The 24,122-nt window shown below is 42.7% G+C and overlaps 1 protein-coding gene and 1 long non-coding RNA gene across 11 annotated transcripts in view; one reads left to right on the top strand and one right to left on the bottom strand.

The window, feature by feature from the left end:
• Positions 1-24,122, bottom strand: part of supt20h (SPT20 homolog, SAGA complex component) — a 63,993-nt gene that overhangs the window by 31,794 nt on the left and 8,077 nt on the right. For all 10 annotated transcript variants that reach the window (XM_033022234.1, XM_033022233.1, XM_033022228.1 and 7 more), the window contains exons 8-18: positions 22,312-22,428; positions 21,092-21,145; positions 19,014-19,153; positions 16,184-16,340; positions 16,027-16,083; positions 15,205-15,270; positions 12,502-12,668; positions 9,505-9,537; positions 9,295-9,412; positions 8,492-8,600; positions 4,859-5,014 (exon numbers count right to left, since the gene is read on the bottom strand). In XM_033022234.1, the coding sequence (XP_032878125.1) occupies positions 4,859-5,014; positions 8,492-8,600; positions 9,295-9,412; positions 9,505-9,537; positions 12,502-12,668; positions 15,205-15,270; positions 16,027-16,083; positions 16,184-16,340; positions 19,014-19,153; positions 21,092-21,145; positions 22,312-22,428 (1,174 nt within the window). The remainder of the gene's footprint in view (positions 1-4,858; positions 5,015-8,491; positions 8,601-9,294; positions 9,413-9,504; positions 9,538-12,501; positions 12,669-15,204; positions 15,271-16,026; positions 16,084-16,183; positions 16,341-19,013; positions 19,154-21,091; positions 21,146-22,311; positions 22,429-24,122) is intronic.
• On the top strand, positions 963-23,724 carry LOC116974100. Its single transcript, XR_004412281.1, has 3 exons — positions 963-1,062; positions 15,765-15,777; positions 23,713-23,724. It is a non-coding gene; the product is annotated as an uncharacterized LOC116974100 (long non-coding RNA).

Below are 24,122 nucleotides of genomic sequence, written 5' to 3' on the forward strand. Positions count from 1 at the left end.
TCAAGTACATTTCAAGGCCATATGCGAACTGCCATCAAAACATTGTCCATTTATTTTGAGTGATACAATAGTTTCACAAATCGTAGCTGCCGTATACAGCCTCAGAAAGCTAGGGTGTGAAAAAATCTTACACTGCTTCAGAGAGGAAATGAAATCTAATCCATTAACTGCAACTTCTACGCTTTGAATAATTATTTAATAGAGAGCATGTTGATTTTTATGATTATAGATTTTTAATATTATACTTATCATACAGTAAATCAGCACTATTGGGTAATTAGACTTACACACTGTCCCAAATGGTAATCTTGCAGTGAATACATATCCCAAAGTGGTCATACATGCATGTCCTGTGCACTATTGATAAATTTTAGTGATCATAAAATAAAATCAAGAAAGCTTTACAGATTATTGTCGAAAACAACTTGTACCATAGGTAAGTATACATCTTTAACAATAATTGCACATATCAAGCTGATTAAACGCTCTTCCAAATTTCACTTCTAAAATGCAAGGAGCAAATGCAGTCACATTTTATTTTGGAGCACAGACTAACATGCAAAGTTTGTATTCTTTGTAATATAAAATAATAACAACGGAATCAATTTCTTTAGATCTAAAGTTTACAAATATGCTAACTCTGAAAGATGTGAAGAGAATGTTGCGTCATTTAAAAACTGTTTCGTGTCAATGCTAACTAAAAGAGGATTCATGATCTGGTTAGTGCCCTTCTGTCAAGTACAATGAGCACTTTAAATGTGTTCCTTTAATTCCATTTAGTAGGTGGAAGGAGGAGATTTTGTGGTGCTTGTGGTAAGCTAACTACAAAACCAAAGGTACACAAAAATGCTGGAGAAACTCAGCAGGTGCAGCAGCATCTATGGAGCGAAGGAAATAGGTAACGTTTCGGGCCAAAACCCTTCTTCTACAAAACCAAGTTGTGATCTGTCTGCATGCACACATAAACACTGTAGACTGAAGGTCCTACAATGTATCCCTCTTCTTTCAGTGTATTATCAACTGTTTTGAAGTTTCATAATTATACATCCAATTTTAGAAAGTGTCAGATGGGCAGAAATTTGTAGTCAGAATACATGTAAAACTATGTAATTTCCAAACCCTGCAAATCGGTGTGATGCACAAGATCATGTGTTGCGTGTGTAGGAAGGGACTGGTGATGCTGGTTTACACCGAAGATAGACAAAATGCTGGAGTAACTCAACGGGCCAGGCACCGAATCCGGAGAAAAGGAATAGGTGACGTTTGGGGTCGAGATCCTTCTTCAGACTCCCCCGATGCAGAAGATGGATGGCAGGATGAAGAAGGATGGATGGCAGTCTGAAGAAGGGTCTCGACCCGAAACGTCACCCATTTTTTTCCTCCCGAGATGCTGCCTGACCCGCTGAGTTACTCCAGCTTTTTGTGTCCATCAAGTGTTGCACGGTGATTTGAGTTCACAAGCCTCCCACATTTTAACTGATTGGCAGTGGGGTGGGTGGGGGTGGGAGTTGGTTAGAGGAGGAGAAATTGCAGTCTTATTGTACATGTGACAATAATAAACTATACAGGTGCTGCCTGGCCTGCTGAGTTCTTACAGTAGCTTTGTTCCAAAAAGGTTTTTTCCCATAGATGCTGACACATCTTCTATTTTGGTTGGGGTTTTTTTTGTATGTAATTTGTATGTAATTACTTTAACCAGATTCAACAACAATCAGAAAGTCCACCCATGATAATGAGAGCAAGGTATTCTTCTGCAACGGATGAACATAGAGATAATGTTTCACAACTTTTGTTTCACCAGACGAAACTGTTACTTTTGGGAAAACTGTGATTCACTCATTGATCATATTGATCATATTGTACCTGGAATCTGGAGCGTAGATGTTTGGCAACTTTTTTAAAATAGCCGAGTCAAATGACTTGGATTCATCTATGATGAGAATGGTGGTAGGTATATGGAACGAGCTGCCAGAGAAGGTAGTTGAGGCAGATACTATAACACCATTTAAAAGACACTGGGATAGGTATATGGATAGAAAATGTTTAGAGGGATATGGACCAAATACGGGCAGGTGGGAATAGCGTAGATAGGGCATCTTGCTCGGCATGGATGAGTTGGCTGGAGGGCCCGTTTTCTTCCTGTATGACTCAAATATTCATTAAACTGTGCAAGATGCAATAGAGAGCTATTTAACCTAATAATTGTGGATGATCAGCCATGATCACATTGAATGGCGGTGCTGGCTCGAAGGGCCGAATGGCTACTCCTGCACCAATTGTCTATTGTTTAAATCAAACCAAGAATTATAGTTGACAGAAGCAGATAAATCAAGTCTCTAGAACAGATGCACTGTAATGCTGAGAACTATATTCAGCACTCGGCACCTTTCCCTTTGCTCTCTCTGTTGTACTTGAGTTTGACTTGATTGTGTTTATGTATAGAGGATAGAATAGAGATAAGGAGGAATTTCAGGGTATAAGTCAAGACCATCGATCACCCATTCACACCAGTTCTTTTTTATCTCGCTTTCCTATCCACTCTCTATACACCAAGGTCAATTTACTGAGGCCAATTATCATACAAACCCACATGTCTTTGGGATGTGGGAGGAAACAGGAGCACCCGGAGGAAACCAATACGGTCACAGGGAGAAGGTGCAAACTCCACATAGACGGCACACATGGTCAGGATCGAACTTGAGTCTGTCGGACTGTGAGGCAGCAGCTCTATTAGTTGCACCACTGCCTCACAAAGTCAAATAAGAACAGGCAGACTGGGCAGACTCAAGGTGGTTATATACCTTGAATGGGGAGGTATCGAGGGACAATAGCTAACTAATGCTCAGGTCCTAGCAACGTATGAACTCTTGCAAACAAATTGCAGAGGAAATCATTTTCAGTCAAAACAATAACACTTAACACTTGTATTGTGTGAAAGTATAGTGACTTACAGGTTCATTGAAACAGAAGTGTAATAAAGTATAAAAATCTTAGCTATAAAATATTTACAATGAAATAAATCAGTGAAGTTATAGAGCACTATTCATGCCCAAACACTTGAAAGAACTGCACTGTGAACTATCACAATGTTCAATGATAATTATTTTATAGTCTTTTGCTATTGACAACATTCCACAAACAGCCAAATGTGTTTATAGTTTAATTTAGTTTAGAGATACAGTGCGGAAACAGGCCCTTCGGCCCCTCGTGTCCGCACCAACCAAAATCCCTGCATACTAACACTATCCTACACACTAGGGAGCATTTACAGAAGCCAATTAGCTTACAAACCTGTACGTCTTTGGAGTGTGGAAGGAAACCGGAGCACCCGGAGAAAACCCACGCAGGTCATGGGGAGAACGTACAAACTCTGTACAGACAGCACCCGTGGTGAGGATCGAACCCAGGTCGCTGACGCTGTGAGGCAGCAGCTCTATGGCTGCGCCCTGGCTGGCGTTGGTTGTGGGAGGAATTTCAACACGTTCTCAGTCAAGCGGTTCTGAAATAACGTTAAATGGACCACTGGAACAGGTTGATAAAACATGCCAAAGTAGCCCAGTCAGTCCAATGAGCTACACCTGTTACACTCTGGTATGTTTTTGTTTGAGAGATAACAGAATGGGAAACAGGTCCTTCAGCCCACCGAGTCACCGCCGGCCATCGATCACCCGTTCACGCTAGTTCTATGTTATTCCACATTCTCATCCACTGCCTACACACTCAGGGCAATTTACAGAGGGACGATTAACCTACAAACCCCACACGTTTGGAATGTGGGAGGAAACCAGAGCACCTGGAGGAAACCCACCTGGTCACAGGGAGAACTTTGAAACAGTACAGACAGCACCCATAGCGAGGATTGAACCTGGATCTCTGGGGCTGTGATGCAGAAACTCTTCGCTGCGCCACCGTGCCACTCAAGTGTGAGGGAAACAATCTTATGAACAACCAACTAAACTACAAATATTGAATGAAGTTGCATCCTAATTTGAACTAACTCCCACTAATTCCAATCCACTGTGCTTGCTGATTTACAGTGACACTTGGTCAAGCAAAGATTTCGCAATAAAACACTCTGGACGTGTTTTTACGACACTCATCCAAATTTTGCAAGTTGACCCATTTTCTTTGCCCCTCTGTGCCTCAGTAACCTCGTTACAATGCTCTGTGAACACCGGGTTCTTCTAATTCCAGTCTTTTGTGCTCTCCCAATTATTATTACTCACCGGTTAGGCACTTGGATAGTTTTCAGTCTTTAACTTACTTTCGTGAACATCTCAAGCTCTCCTGTCGTCTTTAATACACTCTTGAAATGAAACAGTCCTGCCATCACAAGTTCTAAAGGAACTAAGTGACTTGCAATGTTTTACTATGCAAAAGGTGCTAAATAAACCTGTTGATGACATTTGTCCTGAGCATATTAAATAATTCCAATTCAGATTTAAAGCACATTACTGAGGATGACCTTGTTATAGCGATTTACTGATTAATATCAGCAAGTTTTACTGCAAGAGATCTTAAGCATGTGAAGCGGTTCTTTGAATTGATTGCTGCCTTTTCACCATCAGTTATTTTACACATTCAACTATAGCAATATGCGTAAAAGCTTAATATTTTGTCAACTGCAACACTTGTTTATTTTCACTTTAACTGTTCTTGAGCACACAAACATTCAAAAGCTGTATTGTACAATTATATACATCAAAGTTAAGTAAGTGATACAGTTAAATCTGGCACACGTTCGTCACAAAAGAGCGTACTGAGGGGAAGGCCATTTTAAACAATTTAGCTTCTTGATGCCTATGCACATCATTAACAGTGAACTAGCCACACGTGTGTTGCTAGTTATTCCACTCACTTTGTGATGAACCCACAGGGGACATGGCCGGTGACGAGAGCATGTTCACTTGATCCACTGAGTGCTTCCGGGACGGATTGAAACTTTTGGTCGTGGGTGGAGGGGGAGTTGTGGACTTCAGATGGCCACTTGGTTGCAAAGGACCAAAAACATTTCCTAAAATACAGAGCACAAACATATTTTAGGCCAACACTCAAAACAAAATCTCACCACTGAACTCGAGCAAAAATAATTTCTTTAATTTCCCATTGTCACTGCTGGTCTTCTCTTGGGCATCGTTCTTCAAAACAACCAAAGTATTATTTCCTGCCTGCCTTTCAATCCCTGTTTTCAGAGCCAGTGTGGAAACAGCCCCATAGGCCCACTTTGCCCACACTGACCAAACATGCCCCACCTGCCTGCATTTGGCCCATATCCATCATAACCTATCCATGTACCCATCGAAATGTTTCTTAAATGTTGTGATAGTACCTGCGCCAACTACCTCTTCTGACAGCTCATTCCATACACCCTCCACTCTTTGTGTAAAAAAAGTTACCCCTCAGGTTTCTATTAATTTTTTACTCCCTCACCTTAAACTATGTCCTCTGGTTATTGTTTCCCCAACTCTGGTCAAGAGACTGTGCGTTTACCTATTCCTCTCACGATTTTGTACACTTCTATAAGATCAGCCCTTGTTCTCTTGTGCTCTCTTGTGGAATAGAGACCTAGCCTGCTCAACCGCTTCCTACAGCTTAGGCCCTCGAGTCCTGGCAACCACCTCATAAATCTCTGTACCCATTCCAGCTTGTTCTGTGTGATTAAAAGATGGTCACAGATACATTCTGCTTGGTCAAACAAATCCTTCCTCCCAGTCATTCCTTATTCTCCTCGCTCCGTCCAACAGTAGATTCAGAAGCTTGAAAGCGCGCACTATCAAACTCAGGAACAGCTTCTTCCTCAGGCTTCTGAACGGTCCTTCCATTAGCTGGGATACAGTTCTGGTTTCCAGCCAACTTCATCAAAGACACAAAACACTGGAGCAACTCATTGAAGTGCTTCAACAATCTTTCAACCTAAAAGCAATTTACTTACAAAATTATGAAATTGAAATACATTGGGACTATGATTATATTGGATGTTAACATATAGGTATTTGTTTGTTTAGTTTATTGTCACGTGTACCGAGGTACAGTGAAAAGCTTTTGTAGCGTGCTAACCAGTCAGCAGAAACACAATATATGATTACAATCGATCCATTTACAGAGTATAGATACTTGATAAGGGAATAACGTTTAGCATATAGATTGTAATGACAATTTCAAACGTCCAATGTCTCACTTTCCGTTGCCATTACTACACAGGCAGGTACGAGTGAACTTACGCAGATGATAAAAAACGGAGCCTCCAGTCGTTATTTCCAATTTAATTGATTCTTCATTGAAGTAGTTGGACGAACAAAGAGATGATTAATACCAGGTACTCCTTATTCTCATTCAAGCTGTAACATCCCGTTCCCTCTCATCTGGAAAGAACTGTGTACTCTCTCTCCCCTTGCCTGGTCTGATCTGGTCACCCTGTGACTACCCTATATGTAACATCCTACAAAGTGTCAAGAGCCTTCCCCCAAGTGTTCAAAATAATACTTCTAAAAATATCTAGACAAAACAATATAATATGCCAACAGTAGCTGGCCTAAATCTAAATGGCTCCTACATAGATATTTGATAAGGGAATAACGTTAAGCCATTTGGTTGCATTACTCATCTTTATACAGGTACACAACCTTTTATCCGAAAGCCTTGGGACCAGACACTTCTCGGATTTCGGAATTTTTCGGATTTCGGAATGGAAGATTTTTAGCGTAGATTAGGTAGGAAGCGGGCGGCTTGAAAAGTCTCCAGCGGCTGCCTCCTCCCCGGAGACCGGGGAATCATTGTAAATCATTGCTTAAATGTTAGTCAGTTAGTTTGGAGGGATTTTATGTGGTGGGGGTGGTGAAGGGGGTAACTTTAATTCTTAGTCCCCTACCTGGTCGGAGAGGCGGGAAGCGGGCAATGCCTTACCGGGTCGCCATGCAGTAAGCTCCGGAGCGCTGTGGCCGCCGACTCCCAACATCGCGGAGCTGGGGCTGCGGGCGTCCGGCCGCGGGCGGCACCGGTTGGAGCTCCGACCCCGGCGAACTCTACCCCTGGCTGCGCGGCGCTCCAAATCCAGCGCGGCCCGCGGCCGGAAGCCCGCAACCCCAGCTCCGCAATGTTGGGAGTCGGCGGCCACAGCGCTGGGATACCAGCGGGGAGCGGGCAATGCCTTACCGGGTCGTCGTGCGGTAAGCTCTGAAGCGCTGTGGCCGACTCCCAACATCGCGGAGCTGGGGCTGCGGGCTGCGCTGGATTTGGAGCGCCGCGCATCCAGGGGTAGAGTTGCCGGGGTCGGAGCTACAACCGGCGCCGCCGCGGCCGGACGCCCGCAGCCCCAGCTCCGCGATGTTGGGAGTCGGCGGCCACAGCGCTCCGGAGCTTACTGCACGGCGACCCGGTAAGGCATTGCCCGCTCCCCGCCTCTCCGACCAGGTAGGGGACTAAGAATTAAAGTTTCCCCCTTCACCCCCCCCCCCCCTTCACATAAATGCCCTCCAAACTAACTGACTAACATTTAAGCAATGATTTACAGATGTTTAAGTGTCTCCCCGGTCTCCGGGGAGGAGGCAGCCGCTACAGTAGTACAGACCTGGGTTGACCGTGGGTCGTTTCGGGTCAAGTTTGGCGCCAAACGCGAGCTTTGGTGTGCAGACGACATCCTGGGAAAAATGTCCGGTTTTCGGAGCTTTTCGGTTTCCGGAACACCGGATAAAAGGTTGTGCACCTGTACTAACTTGCTTTTTTTCAAACTTTATCTACCAATTCAGTGCTGCACACAGGGTGGTTTGTGTGCACCCAGTGCTCAAGAACTGTTATAAGGACACAAAGTGCTGGAGTAACTCAGCGGGTTTGGCAGCATCTCCAGAGGGCATGGAAAGGTGATGTTTCAGGTTGGGGCCCTTCTTCATACTGATTGTGATGGTGGGGGGGGAAGAAAATCGGAAGTAGGGGCGGGGCAAAGCCTAGAAAGTGATAGGTGGATACAGGTGAGGGAAACGTTTGATAAAAGTGAGATAAGGAGAGAAGGAGATGCGAATTGTAAAGCCGGAGGAAGGAATATTTGCTAAGGAGAGAAATGGGTGCCAGTCCAGGTGAAGCACATGGAAGAGAGGGGCAAGGATAAAATATAGAAAAAGGTGGTTGTTTGTAGGCTAGTTACCTAAAAGTGGAGAATTCAATGTTGTTACCGTTCAGTTGTAAGTTACCCAAGCAAAATATGAGGTGCTGTTCCTCCAGTTTGCGTGTGGTCTCATCCTGGCAATGTGGGAGGCCCAGGACTGAAAGGTCGGTGTGGGATGGGAAGGGGAGTTAATATATTCTACACTATGATTATATTTCTCTTCACTTTACCTATTGTACTTCAGTATGGTTTGATTGTATTCATGTACAGCATTATCTGACTGGCTAAAAGAAGCTTTGCACTGTACCTCAGTACACATGACAATAATATACTAATACCTGTAGAAGAAGGTCTTGATGTTGGCATTTCAATAACTCAATCTAAAGGGTTTACCTGAAGAGCTGGCACTGGATCCACCGGGTAGTTTAATAGGTGGTGGTCTGTGCTTTACGCCCTTTCCCAGGACCGAAGACTGGACAGATCCAGAAATTTCTTCAGATTGCTACAAAATAAAAATTGTGGCTAATTAAAGTTTAATTGGTATAAAATAACATTGATTACATAGAAACAGATTTTTTTTAAAGCTTGTGTAGGATAGTTCTAGTGTACGGGGATTGATGTTTAGTGATACCTGTACTGAACTGTATACAAAAATGAATTTCATTATATCTTGGTACATGTGACAAAGTACCATTGAACCATTGGAGAGAATGGGAGGTGGGTATATGGAACGGGTTCTAGAGGAGGTAGTTGAGGAAGGTACTATAACAACATCTAAAAGACAAACCCAGTGGGCCTATTTACATGTAGAAGAACGAAGAACGGCAGATGCTGGTTAATATACCTTGAGGAAATTTTGCACTGGAGCAAGTACATAGGGTCTAAAGAAGAGTCTGGACCAAATTGTCACCTATTTATGTTATCATTTCCTGGCCTGTTTCCATGCCATATCTCTAAACAAAACATTTAAAGACACAGAGTGCTGGGGTAACTCAGCGGGTTAGGCAGCATCTCTGGAGAACATGAATAGGTGACGTTTTTGGTCTTCTTTGGACAGGTACGTGGATAGAAAGGGTTTAGAGGGATATGGGCCAATTACTGGCAAATGGGGCATCTTGGTCGTGGTGGTTGTGGGGCCGAAGTGTTTCCATGCTCTATCCAACTTTAACTAGTACAACACACTACTGTGTACCCACCTCGATTTCCTTCCCAGGGGACAGGTGACCCTGACTGACCAAGCCTGCTGCATTGTGAGAAATCTTCACTGGACACTTGGTATCCTGCTGCAAGACCTCAAGATACTGCTTTACAAACCTGCAGTTTAACAAGACGCATTGTAAAATATTAAATACTCATGAAAACTCTAAAGTGCAAAAAGTGGTGAGAAGAAAAGCAAAGGCACTCACCTGTCAGCCTCTGCTTTTGTACCTACAGGGAACCTAGTGTACAAAACAACATTTTACAATTGAGCTTCAGGGGAGCAGTACAGATGTTGTCACACATGAACATATATGATGTTCGATACACACTCTTGTAACTTGAAAAGCTGTATTTAAAGCCTTGTAAAAACACTAGCACTTAATCAATGCCAATACTTTAGTCCAGTGCCGGGATGCAATTATTAACTGACATATTGTACTATATGCCATGAGGAACGATTTAATAGGAACCTGAGGGGCAACGTTTCAGAGGGTGGTGGGAATATGGAACGAGCTTCCAGAGGAGGTAGTTGAGGTAGGTGCAATAACATAAAATATTTACACAGGTACATGGAAAGGTTGAGAGGGATATAGGCCATAAGCAGGCAGGTGGGACTAACGTAGATGAGGCATCTTGGTTGGCATAGATGAGTTGGGCTGAAGGGCCTGGATGAATCAAAAATTTCGCAAACTTAAAAGGTCCATTGATATACCGTAAATCCTCGCAATTCACTGGAGGTTAGAAGGATGAGAGGATATCTTATAGAAACATATAAAATTATTTTAAAAACTGGACAAACTAGATGCAGGAACATTTTTCCCAATGTTGGGCGAGTCCAGAACCAGGAGACACAGTCTTAGAATAAAGGGGAGGCCATTTAAGACTGAGGTGAGAAAAACGTTTTCACCCAGAGTTGTGAATTTGTGGAATTCCCTGCCACAGAGGGTAGTGGAGGCCAAATCACTGGATGGATTAAAGAGAGAGTTAGATAGAGCTATAGGGGCTGCGGTCAAGGGATATGGGGAGAAGGCAGGCACGGGTTATTGATTGGGGGCGATCAGCCATGATCACAATGAATGGCGGTGCTGGCTCGAAGGGCCGAATAGCCTCCTCCCGCACCTTGTTTCTATGTTTCTAATAACAGACCTCTATGAAGTGGATTTGGTTCTAGCGGACTCAGGCTCCCGTTGCACCGTCCACCCACTTCCGCCACGTTACCCATTGAGCTGGCGCCACATGGTGGGAGCTTCCAGTTGCAGGAGCAGAGAGAGCGAGCAGCATGAAGGTGTCGTGAGTACCGGCTACATCCCTGGAGCATCGTGTGTGCGGCCGGGGGCTCTGCCGCTCCCCGGCCTGTGAATTCACATTTGTTTAAATTCCCCCCCCCCCACCTCCCCTGATGCCGCGTTTCTTCCCTCCCGGCCTTGGGTTAAACTAACCCCCCCCTCACTCAGTTATAGTGGACAATCGGCAATAATGGACACTATACCCTGTACCATGGTCCATTACTATTGAGGCTTTACTGTATTTGACAATGATCAAGGTTTTAATGCTGGCGAACATATTTTCATCAACAACACAGCAGAAATAATTACCCAGATATTCACCATTTCATGTCCATGGGGCTGCTGGAGTTGGGTGCTTTTGCACAAGTAATCCATTAACCATAAATTGAATTTCTCTCTTTCATGCAAATTATATTTAAAAATACAAAGTACATAAGTAGTTTTCATGTAGCCAGTGAAGTTTTGATATTGCTGGAAATTTGTTGTGGTATTAGAATTAGTCATAGAGCTTACAGCACAGAGACAGGCCATTCGGCCCACTCCTCCATGCTGACCTAGTCTCACATGCCTACACCTGGCTCTTCTCGATGCACATGTCAGTGTCTTTTACATGTCGTAATTGTACCCAACTCGACCACCCTCTGGCAGCTCAGTGCATGTACGCACCACCCTCTGTGTGAAAAAGTTGCCCCTAAGGTTCGTAATGAATCTTTCCTCTCACCTTAAACCTATGTACTCCAGCTTTAGACACCCCTACTCTGGGTGCCTATGCAGCTCTTCTTTACAACTCAAACTTTCCAGATGCAGTAACGTCCTCGTAGATCATCGTCTGCACCCATTCAACTTGAATGACATACTTTCTCTCGCTGGATGACCAGAATTGCACACACTGCTCCAAATGTGGCCTTATCAATGTCCTAAACGGCTGCAACATGATGTCCCAAGTAATACACTCACTACACTGACAAATGAAGTGTGCCAAACATTTTCTTCACTGATTTGTCCACCTGTGTTGCTAGCTTCATGGAACTATGTCTCTGCACCCCTAGGGTCTCATGCTCTGCAACATTCCCCAGGGTCCAACCATGTATTGTACATGTCCTGCCCTGGTTTGTCTTACCAAAATGTGAAATTTCTCTTTTATCCAAATTAAATGCCACCTTGGCCCATTTGCTCGATAACCTTCTGTAATTTCAGATCACCTTTTTCACTGTCCACTATACTCGTTTAGTGTCATCCACATATTTACTAAGTATGCCGCTTACATTCATATCCAGAGTCATAGGGAGTCACGGAGTTGTACAGCACGGAAGCAGGCCCTTCAGCCCAACTTGCCCATGACAACCAAGATGTCCCTTCTACACTAACACCTGTGTTTGGCCCAGATCCCTCTAAACCTTTCCTCTCCATGCATCTGTCCAAGTGGCTTTTAAATGTTGTTGTGGTACCTGCCTCAGCTACCTCCTCTGGCCACCCGTTCCATACACTCACTGCCTGTGCAATGATGGCTTTGTAGTGCAGGAATGAACAAACAGTGTCACCATCTTGGAACAGATGTCACCCAAAAGGTGAATAAAGGGCGAATGAAATTTCAGCCTTACTGTCCTGTTCAATCTCTTTCACCTACTATGTACAAGTATTATGAATGAATAAGTTTATTAACAAAATTAAATGATTATTAACATTATTAACAAAAGATGTGCGCGATCAAATGTGTTTGATGGGAGGTAACGACTGTCTTTCCTATATATCAGTGGTATATAGTTTCCTATATATAACATAAAGACAATGCTCATTGTTACTTGCTTGGGGTCTAGTGGGGTTTTTTTTAACAAGGGGCACAGAAAGGTTCGCCCCAAAACACTTATTTTCACACAACCTCCCATTTCAGTGCCTGACCCCTTCATTTCTACTTACGGGATGTGAGTAACCAAATGTCTGTTCTCTTCCTCTGGTTTGGGGTCCTTCATCATTTGTATCTTACCATAAAATAGGGGGTCATCTGGTGACTGATAAATGGTTAGTTTGGATGCATGAAATTGATCTGTCCCTTCCCACTCAAAGATATATTCATCGTTTGTTTCCTGAAAGAATAATTATACATCAGCTTTAAAGGACTTCATTAAATAGAACTTTAGATCAAAAATCAGATGCAAGTGCAAATTTTACCAGTAGAATGCTTGCTCTTTAGTTTAGTTTATTATTGTCAAGTGTACCGAGGTACAGCAAAAAAGCTTTTGTTTGCACGATATCTAGTCAAAAGCCAACATGATTACAATCAACCTGTCCACAGTGTGCAGATACGAGATAAAGGGAATAACTTTTAATGGAAAGATAAAACATTGAAATCTGATAAAAGATTGATTAAAGATAATTCCAAGGTTTCAATGAGGTAGATGGGAGGTTAGGGCCACACTGCAGCTGATGAGAGGATAGTTCAGTGGCTTGAACATCATTATCATCATTGTTGAAAACATTAGCGACGCAGTGGTACTGGTTTCTAACGTGAACGGTGACGGACGCACCACACATCTCTGTCCCCCAGATCCTGCGGACTTCCGCCGCTGGAAGTATAGGATTTTGGTGTGTGTTCCTTACAATGCTATGTATGACAGTGATCGCAACCTCTACTGAAGTGTGAGTCGTTGGCTCGCTAGAAGCTTGTTCGCCCTTTGACAGGTCTTGTTTTTGGTCCTGCTGGGGATCCACAGCCCCCTCCTCACCTGGCAAACCAGGTGGGGGAGACGGTTTAGTCGCCGACTATCCGACCATGGAGCAGGTAGCACGGGATTACATGGTACCCGTGGCGGGGGAAACTCCCCCCCCCGACCTGACCTAACAACTGGGAAGAAACTGTTCCTGAACTATTCCTATACCACCAGTAAAGCCCAGAATATAGATACATAGAAAATAGGTGCAGGATTAGGCCATTCAGCCCATCGAGCCAGCACCACCATTCAATATGATCTAACTCTCTCGTGAATACATTCTGTGAATTGGCCTCCAATGCCTTCTGTGACAGGGAATTCCACAGATTCACAACTCTTCCTCATCTCAGTCCTAAATGGCCTACTCCTTATTCTTAAACTGTGACCCCTGGTTCTGGACTCCCCCAACATAGGGAAGATTTTTCCTGCATGTGGCCTGTCCAATCCCTTAAGAATTTTATATGTTTCTATAAGATCCCATGTCATCCATCTAAATTCCAGTGAATATAAGCCCAGTCGATCCATTCTTTCATCAATATCCAATGGACTGGCTGATTTTCAGGGCCATTATTCCATTAATATTCCAATGCACACAATTAACTTTGTTCTTAGACATTACACAAGAGCATATTATATTTTCCGGTTCATCTGACCAGTTTAATGGAAGCACAGTAAACAGAAAATGCAGGAAACAGGATGCTGTTGAGATTAAAGGGAGAGTGTGAAATCAGGCTCTGGTAAATTCAATAACATCACTGGAAGCCAAGATCCAAGGTGTTAAAGATAACGTGGGCAACGAGGCCCCAATAAGCTTAAAGGGAGTGCGGGAAATGGGGCCCTGGTGAGTTCAAATGCAGCACTGGAAACCAAGACCCAATCATTAAAGAACGTGGTACACAGCACCCTGGTGAGATTAAAGAAGGTGTTACACAGCGTTCTGGTGAGTTTAATGATCGTGGGAAACGGGGCCCCAATAGGTTTTAAGAGAACATGGGCAACGGGGTCCCAGTAAGTTGAAAGAATGTGGGTAATGGGGCCCCTGTGAGTTTAATGAGAATGTGGGAAATAAAGCCCTGATTAGTATAAAGGCAGGGCAGGAAATGGGGCCCAGGTTAATTTAAAGAAAACGTGTGGAATGGAGTCCTGATGAGTTTAATGAATGTGGGAAATGAAGCCCCAGTGAGTTTAAAGGGACCAGGGGAAAGTTTAAAGGGAGCTTAGGAAATGGAGACCATGCTGAACCAAATCGGAGAGCAGATTATCACAGTTACTGTGTTAGGGCATTTCCAATGCTACAGCCAAAATTTACCAATTGTTTGTTTCTTCTAATATTGGATACTCGCAATACATTAAATTCAAGATTAATATTTTGGTCTGAATGAAGGGCCCCAACCTGAAACATCACCTGTCCATGTTCTCCAGAGATGTTGCCTGACCCGCCGAGTTACTCCACTACTTACTCCAGTGTCTATTATTATGAAGGTACACAAAAATTCTGGAGAAACTCAGTGGGTGCAGCAGCATCTATGGAGCGAAGGAAATAGGCAACGTTTCGGTCCGAAACCACAAAAATGCTCGAGAAACTCAGCGGGTGCAGCAGCATCTATGGAGCGAAGGAAATAGGCAACGTTTCGGCCCGAAACATTGCCTATTTCCTTCGCTCCATAGATGCTGCTGCACCCGCTGAGTTTCTCCAGCATTTTTGTGTACCTTCGATTTTCTAGCATCTGCAGTTCCTTCTTAAACACATCTATTATTATGAACCAGTTCCTTGTTTCTACAAAAGTTTGCAATGTCCTACACTGCTAATGGAGTAAACTGAACCAGTTAGAGCTGCAACTGAAAATAAGTTCTAGTGTCCAAAGTGTCCAAAATATTTGAATAAAATAATCAAAAGAACTGTCGCACTTACATGGGGTGGCCAGGTTTGTAACTCATCAGATCGATTAATTTTTTCCACCTTGACATACTTTTCCACCTGGACAAGTGCCAAATTTGAAATCAAAATTAACAAAAATACAGTATTATTCACATGGTCACCGTTGCACGATAAATGAATCACCCTCCTAATGGCAACTCAAAACAATACAAAAATCTATCAAAGTTCCCTGCAAGTGGCATCACAGGTAGGTAAGGTGGCTTCTGGCAAGCTAGCCTTCATCAGTCAGGGAATTGAGTACAGAGGTTGGGACGATATGTTCCAGTTGTACAAGATGTTGGTGAGGCCACACTGGAGTATTGCATGTTTAGTCATTCTGCTGTGACGGAGATGCCAAATAAGTGGGAAAGAGTGTGGAGAAGATGTTGTCTCTAGGGCTTGAGCTTCAGGGAGAGGTTGGGCAGGCTAGGACTTTATTCCTTGGAGCGCAGGAGGATGAAGGTTGATCTTATGGAGGTGTACAAAATCATGAGGTGAATAGATTGGGCGAATACAGAATATTTTATTCACAGTAGGGGAATCATGAACCAGAGGACAAAGATTTAAGTTGAAAGGGGAAAGGATCCTGAGGGGCAAGTTTTTCCACACAGAGAGTGGTGGGTATATGGAAAGAGTTGCCAGAGAAAGTAGTTGGGCGGGTATTCTAACAACTTTTAAAAGACATTTGGACAGGTACATGGAGAGGAACGTATCGAAGGAAAACATGGGCAAATGGGAGTAGCTTAGATGGAGCATCTTGGTCGGTATGGAATAGCTCAGGATAAAATATTCTTCATTAAAGACAGAGAGACTTACATCAATTTCAGATGGCACTGTAAGCTGGCAAGGATTCTGCCTCCACATGTCGACACACTGCCATGAGAGAAGGGGAGAAAAAAAATTATGTCAATACCACTGTGTTGAAGACAAAGGTTGAGAAGATTTATTGTTTGAAACATGAAAAGCAACCTACATTTCCAGCTCTTGAAATTTTAAGGTCAACAGGTAACACCGGCTTTCTTTCCTTTCTCTTTTGTAAATAATCAAACAACTTAAGATGAGGTGACGGTGTGTACTGGGCTATCTCCTGCTGTTTGTTCAATGCCGGCCGAGAATACCTCTTCATATTCCTGTTGAAAATAGACAAAAAGCACTCTTAAATGAACACAAATTAAGTTAGTTTAATTATTATTGTCATGTGTACTGAGGTATGGCGAAAAGCTTTTAGTTACGTGCTATCCAGTCAGTGGTAAGACTATACATAATTACAATTAGGCAGTTCACAGTGTACGGATAAAGGATGCAACGTAAAATCCGATTAAGGATAATTCAAAGGTCTCTATGACTTTAATACCAATAACCGGTACATAGATTTCAATGCAGAATATAACTGTAAATTAAAATTATTTTCTCATTAATCTAATTTTAGGTAGAGGAAACAGAATTAAACTGGGCCATAGAAAACATTTGTGCCTCCATTTTCAGTTAGTAGACACACAAGGATGCTGGAATCTTGAACAAAGCGCAAAGTGCTGTTGGAACTCATTGTGTCAGGCAGCATCTGTGGAGGGAATGGACAGGTGATGTTTTGGGTCAGTCTGGAGAAGGGTCCCCGACCCTAAACAGAGTTGATCTATTTGCTCCACAGATGGTGCCTGACTTACTGGGTTCCTTCGGCACTTTTGGTGCTACAAAATACTTTTTTTTTAAAGCACTGTAAGCTGATGTTCTGCACCTTTCTTCACTTAAGATATATCCTTTTGGCAAAACATGGTCCGCCTGTGGTTGCCTCTTATTCCCTAGCTGCAGGATAAAGCTCAGGAGAGACTGAATGCAAGAACACAACGTTCACATCTTGTTCAGAAGCTGGGACTTTTTGAATACGCGGCAACCAGCATCTATCCCAAAGTAACAAGAGGGACTTATCAATAGTTTGGGGAGAAAGGTGGAGGGGGTGTGTGGATGGGGTTGGTTAGAGGTTACTGGGACTCCTTTAATGCCAAGGGCTCAAATAGGGCACAATTTGGTTGTGCATCCAGGAGTTATTTTTTGACACAATAGTTTTTTGAAAGATGGGCCAGACCAGACCCAATATGAAGCAATGAGCCTGGCCAGGTGACCAAAGTTTCAGTGGGGGAGTATTTTGAGAACAGGCTCCATAATCCCAATTACCCCACTGTGCAACCTAAGTTCATAATGTTAACCTAAGTTATGTTGGACTCTATTGTGTGTTGTGTTCTTTATTTTAATGTATGGATGTATGCAAAAACAAATTTCAGACCACGGTCTGACAATTAAGTGCCATCGTATCGTATTTCTCTCGTATCTCGTATCGTATAAAACGTAGGAGCAGAATTAGGACACTCAGCCCCATCAAGTCTGCTCTGCCATTCAATCAGAGTTGATCTATTTTTCCCTCTCAACCCTCTATTCTCATGCCTGCTCCCCATAACCTTTGACACCCGTACTAATCAATCATAGTATCAGCCATTGATTCATTCTGACCAGTTTCAATAGACTTTGGATTCAAAGTCGTACCGCACGGAAGCAAGCCCTTCAGTCTAACTTATCCATGCCGAACCAGATGCCACATTTACACTTTGCTATTTGCTCGTGTTTGGCCTAAATCCCATTCGGCCTCTGCAAAGTTCAAATTACCGTTTACCAAGAAATGCTGAGCATCTCTTTATTACGACATATTAGGATATGGGTAGAGATTTCAAGTGAATTTGAACAAATAAAAAACATTCCCTCATCTGTGTCTTTCATCACCTCTTGGCCTGATGCAAACGTGCAAGTTCATTAGATTTGGATTAGACGTGGCTGATCTTTAAGAATTTTAAAAAACATTTATTTGCCTGTTTTAAACATTAGATACATGTTGAAAAGACGAGAAATTTTGCTGAGTTTAAACTTGGAAATGTAGGGGTGGCACAGTAGCGCAGCGGCAGAGTGGCTGCCTCACAACGCCAAAGACTGGTTCAATCCTGACTATGGGTGATGTCTGCATGGAGTGTGCACATTCTCCCTGTGACCACGTGGGTTTTCTCCAGGTGTGCTGGTTTCCTCTCACATCCTAAAGGCATGCAGGTTTTGTAGGTTAATTTGCCTCTGTACATCGCCGCTATTGTGCTGGATGTGAAAGTGGGGTGTGAACGCTGCCCAGTACATCAACGGCTCTGACATCCCCACCATCGAAGGGATTTATCGAAGTCGCTGCCTCAAAAAGGCAGACAGCATCATCAGAGACCCACACCATCCTGGCCACACACTCATTTCACCACTGCCATTGGGAAGAAGAGCCCGAGAACTGTAACGTCCAGGTTCAGGCCATCAGTACACTACAACCTCATAAGTTCTGAACTACAATAGACTATTATTATTATTGCACTGTTATTGTTTATTTTTTGAGTATGTGTGCATGTGTATATTATATATATATAAATATATATATATATATAAATATAAACACATGTGAGTATGTGTATATATACACATTGAACTTTTTTTCCCTCTCTCTCATTTATCATATTATTTATTATGTTTACATATTCTGTTGTGCTGCAGCAAGCAAGAATTTCATTGTTCTATCTGGGACACATGACAATAAAACAATCTTGACAAAGAACTTGTGTGAATGGGTGATCGGTGGTTGGCGTGGACCCAGTGGGCCAATGGGCCTGTTTACATGCTGAATTTCTAAAACTAAACCTACAGAATAATCCCACGGTTAATTAAAGAGTTTGAAACAACAACAGACTATCAACACAAAACTTTACAACACTTTTCCAACTTTTACCCACCTTCTCATAGGTCTAGTGTTCATCTTTTGTTTGTTGTAAAGAAGTTTATTGGTTGTGCAGGTGACAGTGAAGGAAGGGTCGAGACAAAGTGGCTCTGCCGTGTGGAGCACCAACTGACTTTCAAGGACAAGCTTGTCATCCTGTGTTGAGAGAAAGATCGACTTTAAAAACAACGTTGCAATGTTTTAAATAACAAAATGGATCAAGTGGCCATACCAAGTCTTGAAAGATTTTTAAATAAACCAGTCTTTGAAACGGTTTCGTCATTGCAACTAATTCCTGGGATGGCGGGATTGTCATATGCTGAGAGAATGGAGCAGCTGGGCTTGTACACTCTGGAGTTTAGAAGGATGAGAGGATATCTCATTGAAACATATAAGATTGTTTAGGGCTTGGACACGCTGGAGGCAGGAAACATGTTCCCGATGTTGGGGGAGTCCAGAACCAGGGGCCACAGTTTAAGAATAAGGAGCAAGTCATTTAGAAAGGAGACGAGGAAACACTTTTTTTCACAGAGAGTGGTGAGTCTGTGGAATTTTCTGCCTCAGAGGGCGGTGGAGGCAGGTTCTCTGGATGCTTTCAAGAGAGAGCTAGATAGGGCTCTTAAAAATAACAGATTCAGGGGATATGGGGAGAAGGCAGGAACGGGGTCCTGATTAGGGATGATCAGCCATGATCACATTGACTGGCTCGAAGGGCTGAATGGCCTACTTCTGCATCTATTGTCTATTATCAACTAGTTTTATTTATGCCGCAAGATCATAAACATCTGGTCAGGTATGTGCTGCTATCAAGCGAGGTCATATTTGTTTTGTATCGTAACGGCAACTATTTAATTACCTCTCCAGCCCTGATTTTGCGAGACTATTCATGACTTCCGCAAACTTTCCTCTGAATACATTACCATGTAATGGTCCAAATGGTCCAGAACTCATTTTAAGGTGATCCAAGAAAGTGTTCAGACCCAAAACATCACCTATTCTTTTCCTCCAGAGATGCTGCCTGACCCACTGATTTACTCCAGTATATTGTGTCTATCTAAGGTGATCCCTCTATGCTCAGGACCTCTACACTAAAGGAAGCACATTTTATGGACCTAACCTATCCAACAGGCAAGGCATACAATTCAGGGTGAAAGTGTGGGCAAATGGGCAAAGAGGACAACATGTGCATGGTAGGCTGAAGGGCCAGTTCCTATGGGTGAGTGCACGATTAGTTTAATTTAGAGATACAACATGGAAACAGGCCATTTGGCCCATCGAGTCCAAGCCAACCAATGGTCACCCATACACTAGTTCTATCCTACATACTGGGGAAAATTTTCAAAAGCCAATAAACCTACAAGCCTGAACGACTCAGGAATGTGGGAGGAAACTGGAGAACCGGATGAAACCCACGCAGTCACATTGAGAACATGTGAACAGACAGCACCTATAGTCAGGATCGGACCCGGGTCTCTGGCGCTGTGAGGCAGCAACTCTACCGCTGTGCCACCCTTAAATTATTATTACACTGCAAGGGCTGGGAAGCGAGCGGGTATGATCATCTCTGACCCCTCTCACCCTGGCCACAAACTCTTTGAATCACTTCTCTCTGGAAGGCGACTCCGGACTGTCAAAGCTGCCACAGCCAGACATAAAAACAGTTTTTTTCCCCACAAGCAGTAGCTCTACTCAATAACCAAAAATCTGTAGCCTCCCTTTGATCTGGTATTTTGTTGGTTCACATGCTTGATCAATGGTGTTTTATCATTAATGTTTTATTATTATTAATGTTTAGTGTTTTCTGTATCATTCGTAACTGTCACTATGTCATGTTGTTACTTGTGGACGGAGCACCAAGGCAAATTCCTTGTATGTGAATACGTGGCCAATAAACTTCCTTACTTATTAGGAGTATTAACAAAGGACAGCACCAATCATAGATTGAGTAGAATCATTAGGTTGTTATTAACTTTAAATGGCTTCATCTACTTTGATACTGTTGCAAGACTGAATCCGATATGTAGCGAAAAATAGAATTTACATTTACAAAATAAAGATTAGCGTTCAATATATTTACAAAGTTGCGCAATTCACCTGCGTCCATTTGTGGTTGTCACTTGTTATTGCGTGAACATCACAAATTAAACTCTACGGAAAAAAAAAGCAAAGCCAGAATAAATAAAGAACTGTTCCGGAGCACAGATGCACAGGGTGGGGTATCACATTCAGAAGCACGTTCCCTCCACAGATGCTGCCTGACCCACTGAGATCCTCCAGCACTTTGTGTTCAAGAAGGAACTGCAGATGCTGGAAAATCGAAGGTACACAAAAATGCTGGAGAAACTCAGTGGGTGCAGCAGCATCTATGGAGCGAAGGAAATAGGCAACGTTTCGGCCCGAAACCCTTCTTCAGACTGAAGAAGTGGTTTTGGCCCGAAACGTTGCCTATTTCCTTCGCTCCATAGATGTTGCTGTACCCGCTGAGTTTCTCCAGCATTTTTGTGTACCTTACTCCAGCATTTTGTGTCTACCGTCATAATAAATTGAGCACTCCACAGTGTACAGTTACATGATATAATTTCTGCAATGAATGACTCTAAACGATCTTTACTATCTGAGATTCAAAAGCCAAAATGGAAGATGGATAGAGAAAGAAAGGGGAACCAAAAAGAACCTTTGTTGTTGATTCTGCATAATCTAAGCAGGATGTCCATACACTACTTTTCTTGAGAATATTATCAATGCAAGTTACTCCTCCCAAAGTACCCACTTGACACAGGAAAATGCAATAGGAATATTAACATGAAACAATGATGAAAGGTAGATATGGAAAGGATATTTCCAGGAGTGGGACAGTCTAGGACCAGAGGTCACAGCCTCAGAAAAAAAAGGATGTACCTTTAGAATGGAGATGAGGAGGAATTTATTTTGCCAATGGGTGGTGAATCTGTGGAATTATTGCCACAGACGGCTGTAGAGACCAAGTCATTGGGTATTTTTAAAGTGGAGATTGCTAGGTTCCTGATAAGTAAGGGTATCAAAGGTTATAGGGGAGAAGGCAGGAGAATGGGGCTGAGAGGGAAAATAAATCAGCCTTGATTGAATGGCAAAACAGACTTGATGGGCCGAATGGCCTAATTTTGCTCCTATGACTTGCGGTCTTGCAGACTGTGGAGTGGAAAAAATATTTCTGTTGAAGGAGTGCACTATGTTTGCTGAATGCAAACAGTATTTTTTGGTGGGCTTGTGGTGAGAGAAGATGGGGTAGATGCAAAGGAAGGGGAATCTCAGTTCTAAAAGCCACGGTGTATTACCTGCATTGTGGGCCGGAGTAGAATGTGCCTGCTTTGGTACGTAAGTGCTTTCAAATGACCAGACTGCCGGTAATCCCGTATTTCAGCTATGACGCATCCACAGTGAAAAATATTCACCTGAAAGCAAAACAAAACTTTCATGAAAATGTTTAAAGCCACGAGTTTAACAAAGTGGTGCTGGCTGTATTCAAAAGTAAAAGGAAATTAGTTTGCTCTCATTAATTACCCAGATTTTGCTTTTGCAACAATGTTGAGCCCATCAGTTTAGTTTAGATTAGATTAGTGTAGAGATTCTGCATGGAAAAGGGCTCTTCAGCCCACCGAGTCCACACCGACCATCTTGGGCAAAACATAAGAGTGCTCCAGCACTGTGTTTAGGATATTAAGGTGCATGCAAATATTCTAGGTGTACAGTGCCATCCATAATGTTTGGGACAAAGACCCATCATTTATTTATTTGCATTTGTACTCTACAATTTGAGATTTGTTATAGAAAAAAATCACATTTGGTTAAAGTGCACAATGTCAGATTTCATTAAAAAGGTATTTTTATACATTTTGGTTTCACCATGTAGAAATTACAGCTGTGTTTATACATAGTCCCCCCATTTCAGGGCACCATAATGTTTGGGACACATGGCTTCACAGGCGTTTGTAATTGCTCAGGTGTGTTTAAATGCCTCCTTAATGCAGGTATTAGAGAGCTCTCAGCACCTAGTCTTTCATGCAGTCTTTCCATCACCTCTGGAAACTTTTATTGCTGTTTATCAACATGGGGACCAAAGTTGTGCCAATGAAAGTTAAATAATCCATTATGAGACTGAGAAACAAACATAAAACTGTTAGATACATCAGCCTACTTATTCAATACACTTGAAAAATTTAAGATTGGTCCAAAATGTATCTCTTGAATCAAGCTGATATATCATATACCTCAGGCTTCTGTACTTACTAATAATAAGAGATCCCCTTTCTTTAGGCTCTTCCGAGGTACTAGACAGGCTGTCCTTCAAGCCCTTTATTGTTTGATATTGCTTTGCAACCCTTGGTCACTGCTTTTAGGGAATCCCCCAAGGAAGACATCCACAGCTGATGACAGAAGAATTATCTCTATAATAAAGAAAAATCCCCAAACACCTGTCCGACAGATCAGAAGCACTCTTCAGGAGTCAGGTGTGGATTTGTCAATGATCACTGTCCGCAGAACCCTACATGAACAGAAATACAGAGACTACACTACAAGATGCAAACTACTGGTTAGCCGCAAAAATATAGATGGCCAGGTTACAGTTTGCCAAGAAGTACTTAAAAGAGCAACCAGTTCTGGATAAAGGTCTTGTGGACAGATGAGACGAAGATGAATTTATATCAGAGTGATGGCAAGAGCAATGTATGGAGGAGAGAAGGAACTGCCCAAGATACAAAGCAGACCATCTCATCTGCGAAACACGGTTGTGAGGGTGTTATGGCCTGGGCATGTATAGCTGCTGAAGGTACTGGCTCACTTTTCTTCATTGATGATACAACTGCTGATGGTGGTAGAACAATGAATTCTGAAGTGTATAGACACATCCTATCTGCTCAAGTTCAAACAAATGCCTCAAAACTCATTGGACAGCAGTTCATTCCACAGCAAGACAATGATCCCAAACATACTGCTAAAGCAACAAAGGAGTTTTTCAAATCTAAAAAATTGTCAATTCTTGAGTGGCCAAGCCACTCACCCGATCTGAACCCAATTGAGCATGCCTTTTATATGCTGAAGAGAAAACTGACGGGGACTAGCACCCAAAACAAACCTAAGCTAAAGA

The sequence above is a fragment of the Amblyraja radiata genome, chromosome 6 (assembly GCF_010909765.2).
Source record: "Amblyraja radiata isolate CabotCenter1 chromosome 6, sAmbRad1.1.pri, whole genome shotgun sequence".
In the NCBI taxonomy this organism is placed as follows: Eukaryota; Metazoa; Chordata; class Chondrichthyes; order Rajiformes; family Rajidae; genus Amblyraja; species Amblyraja radiata.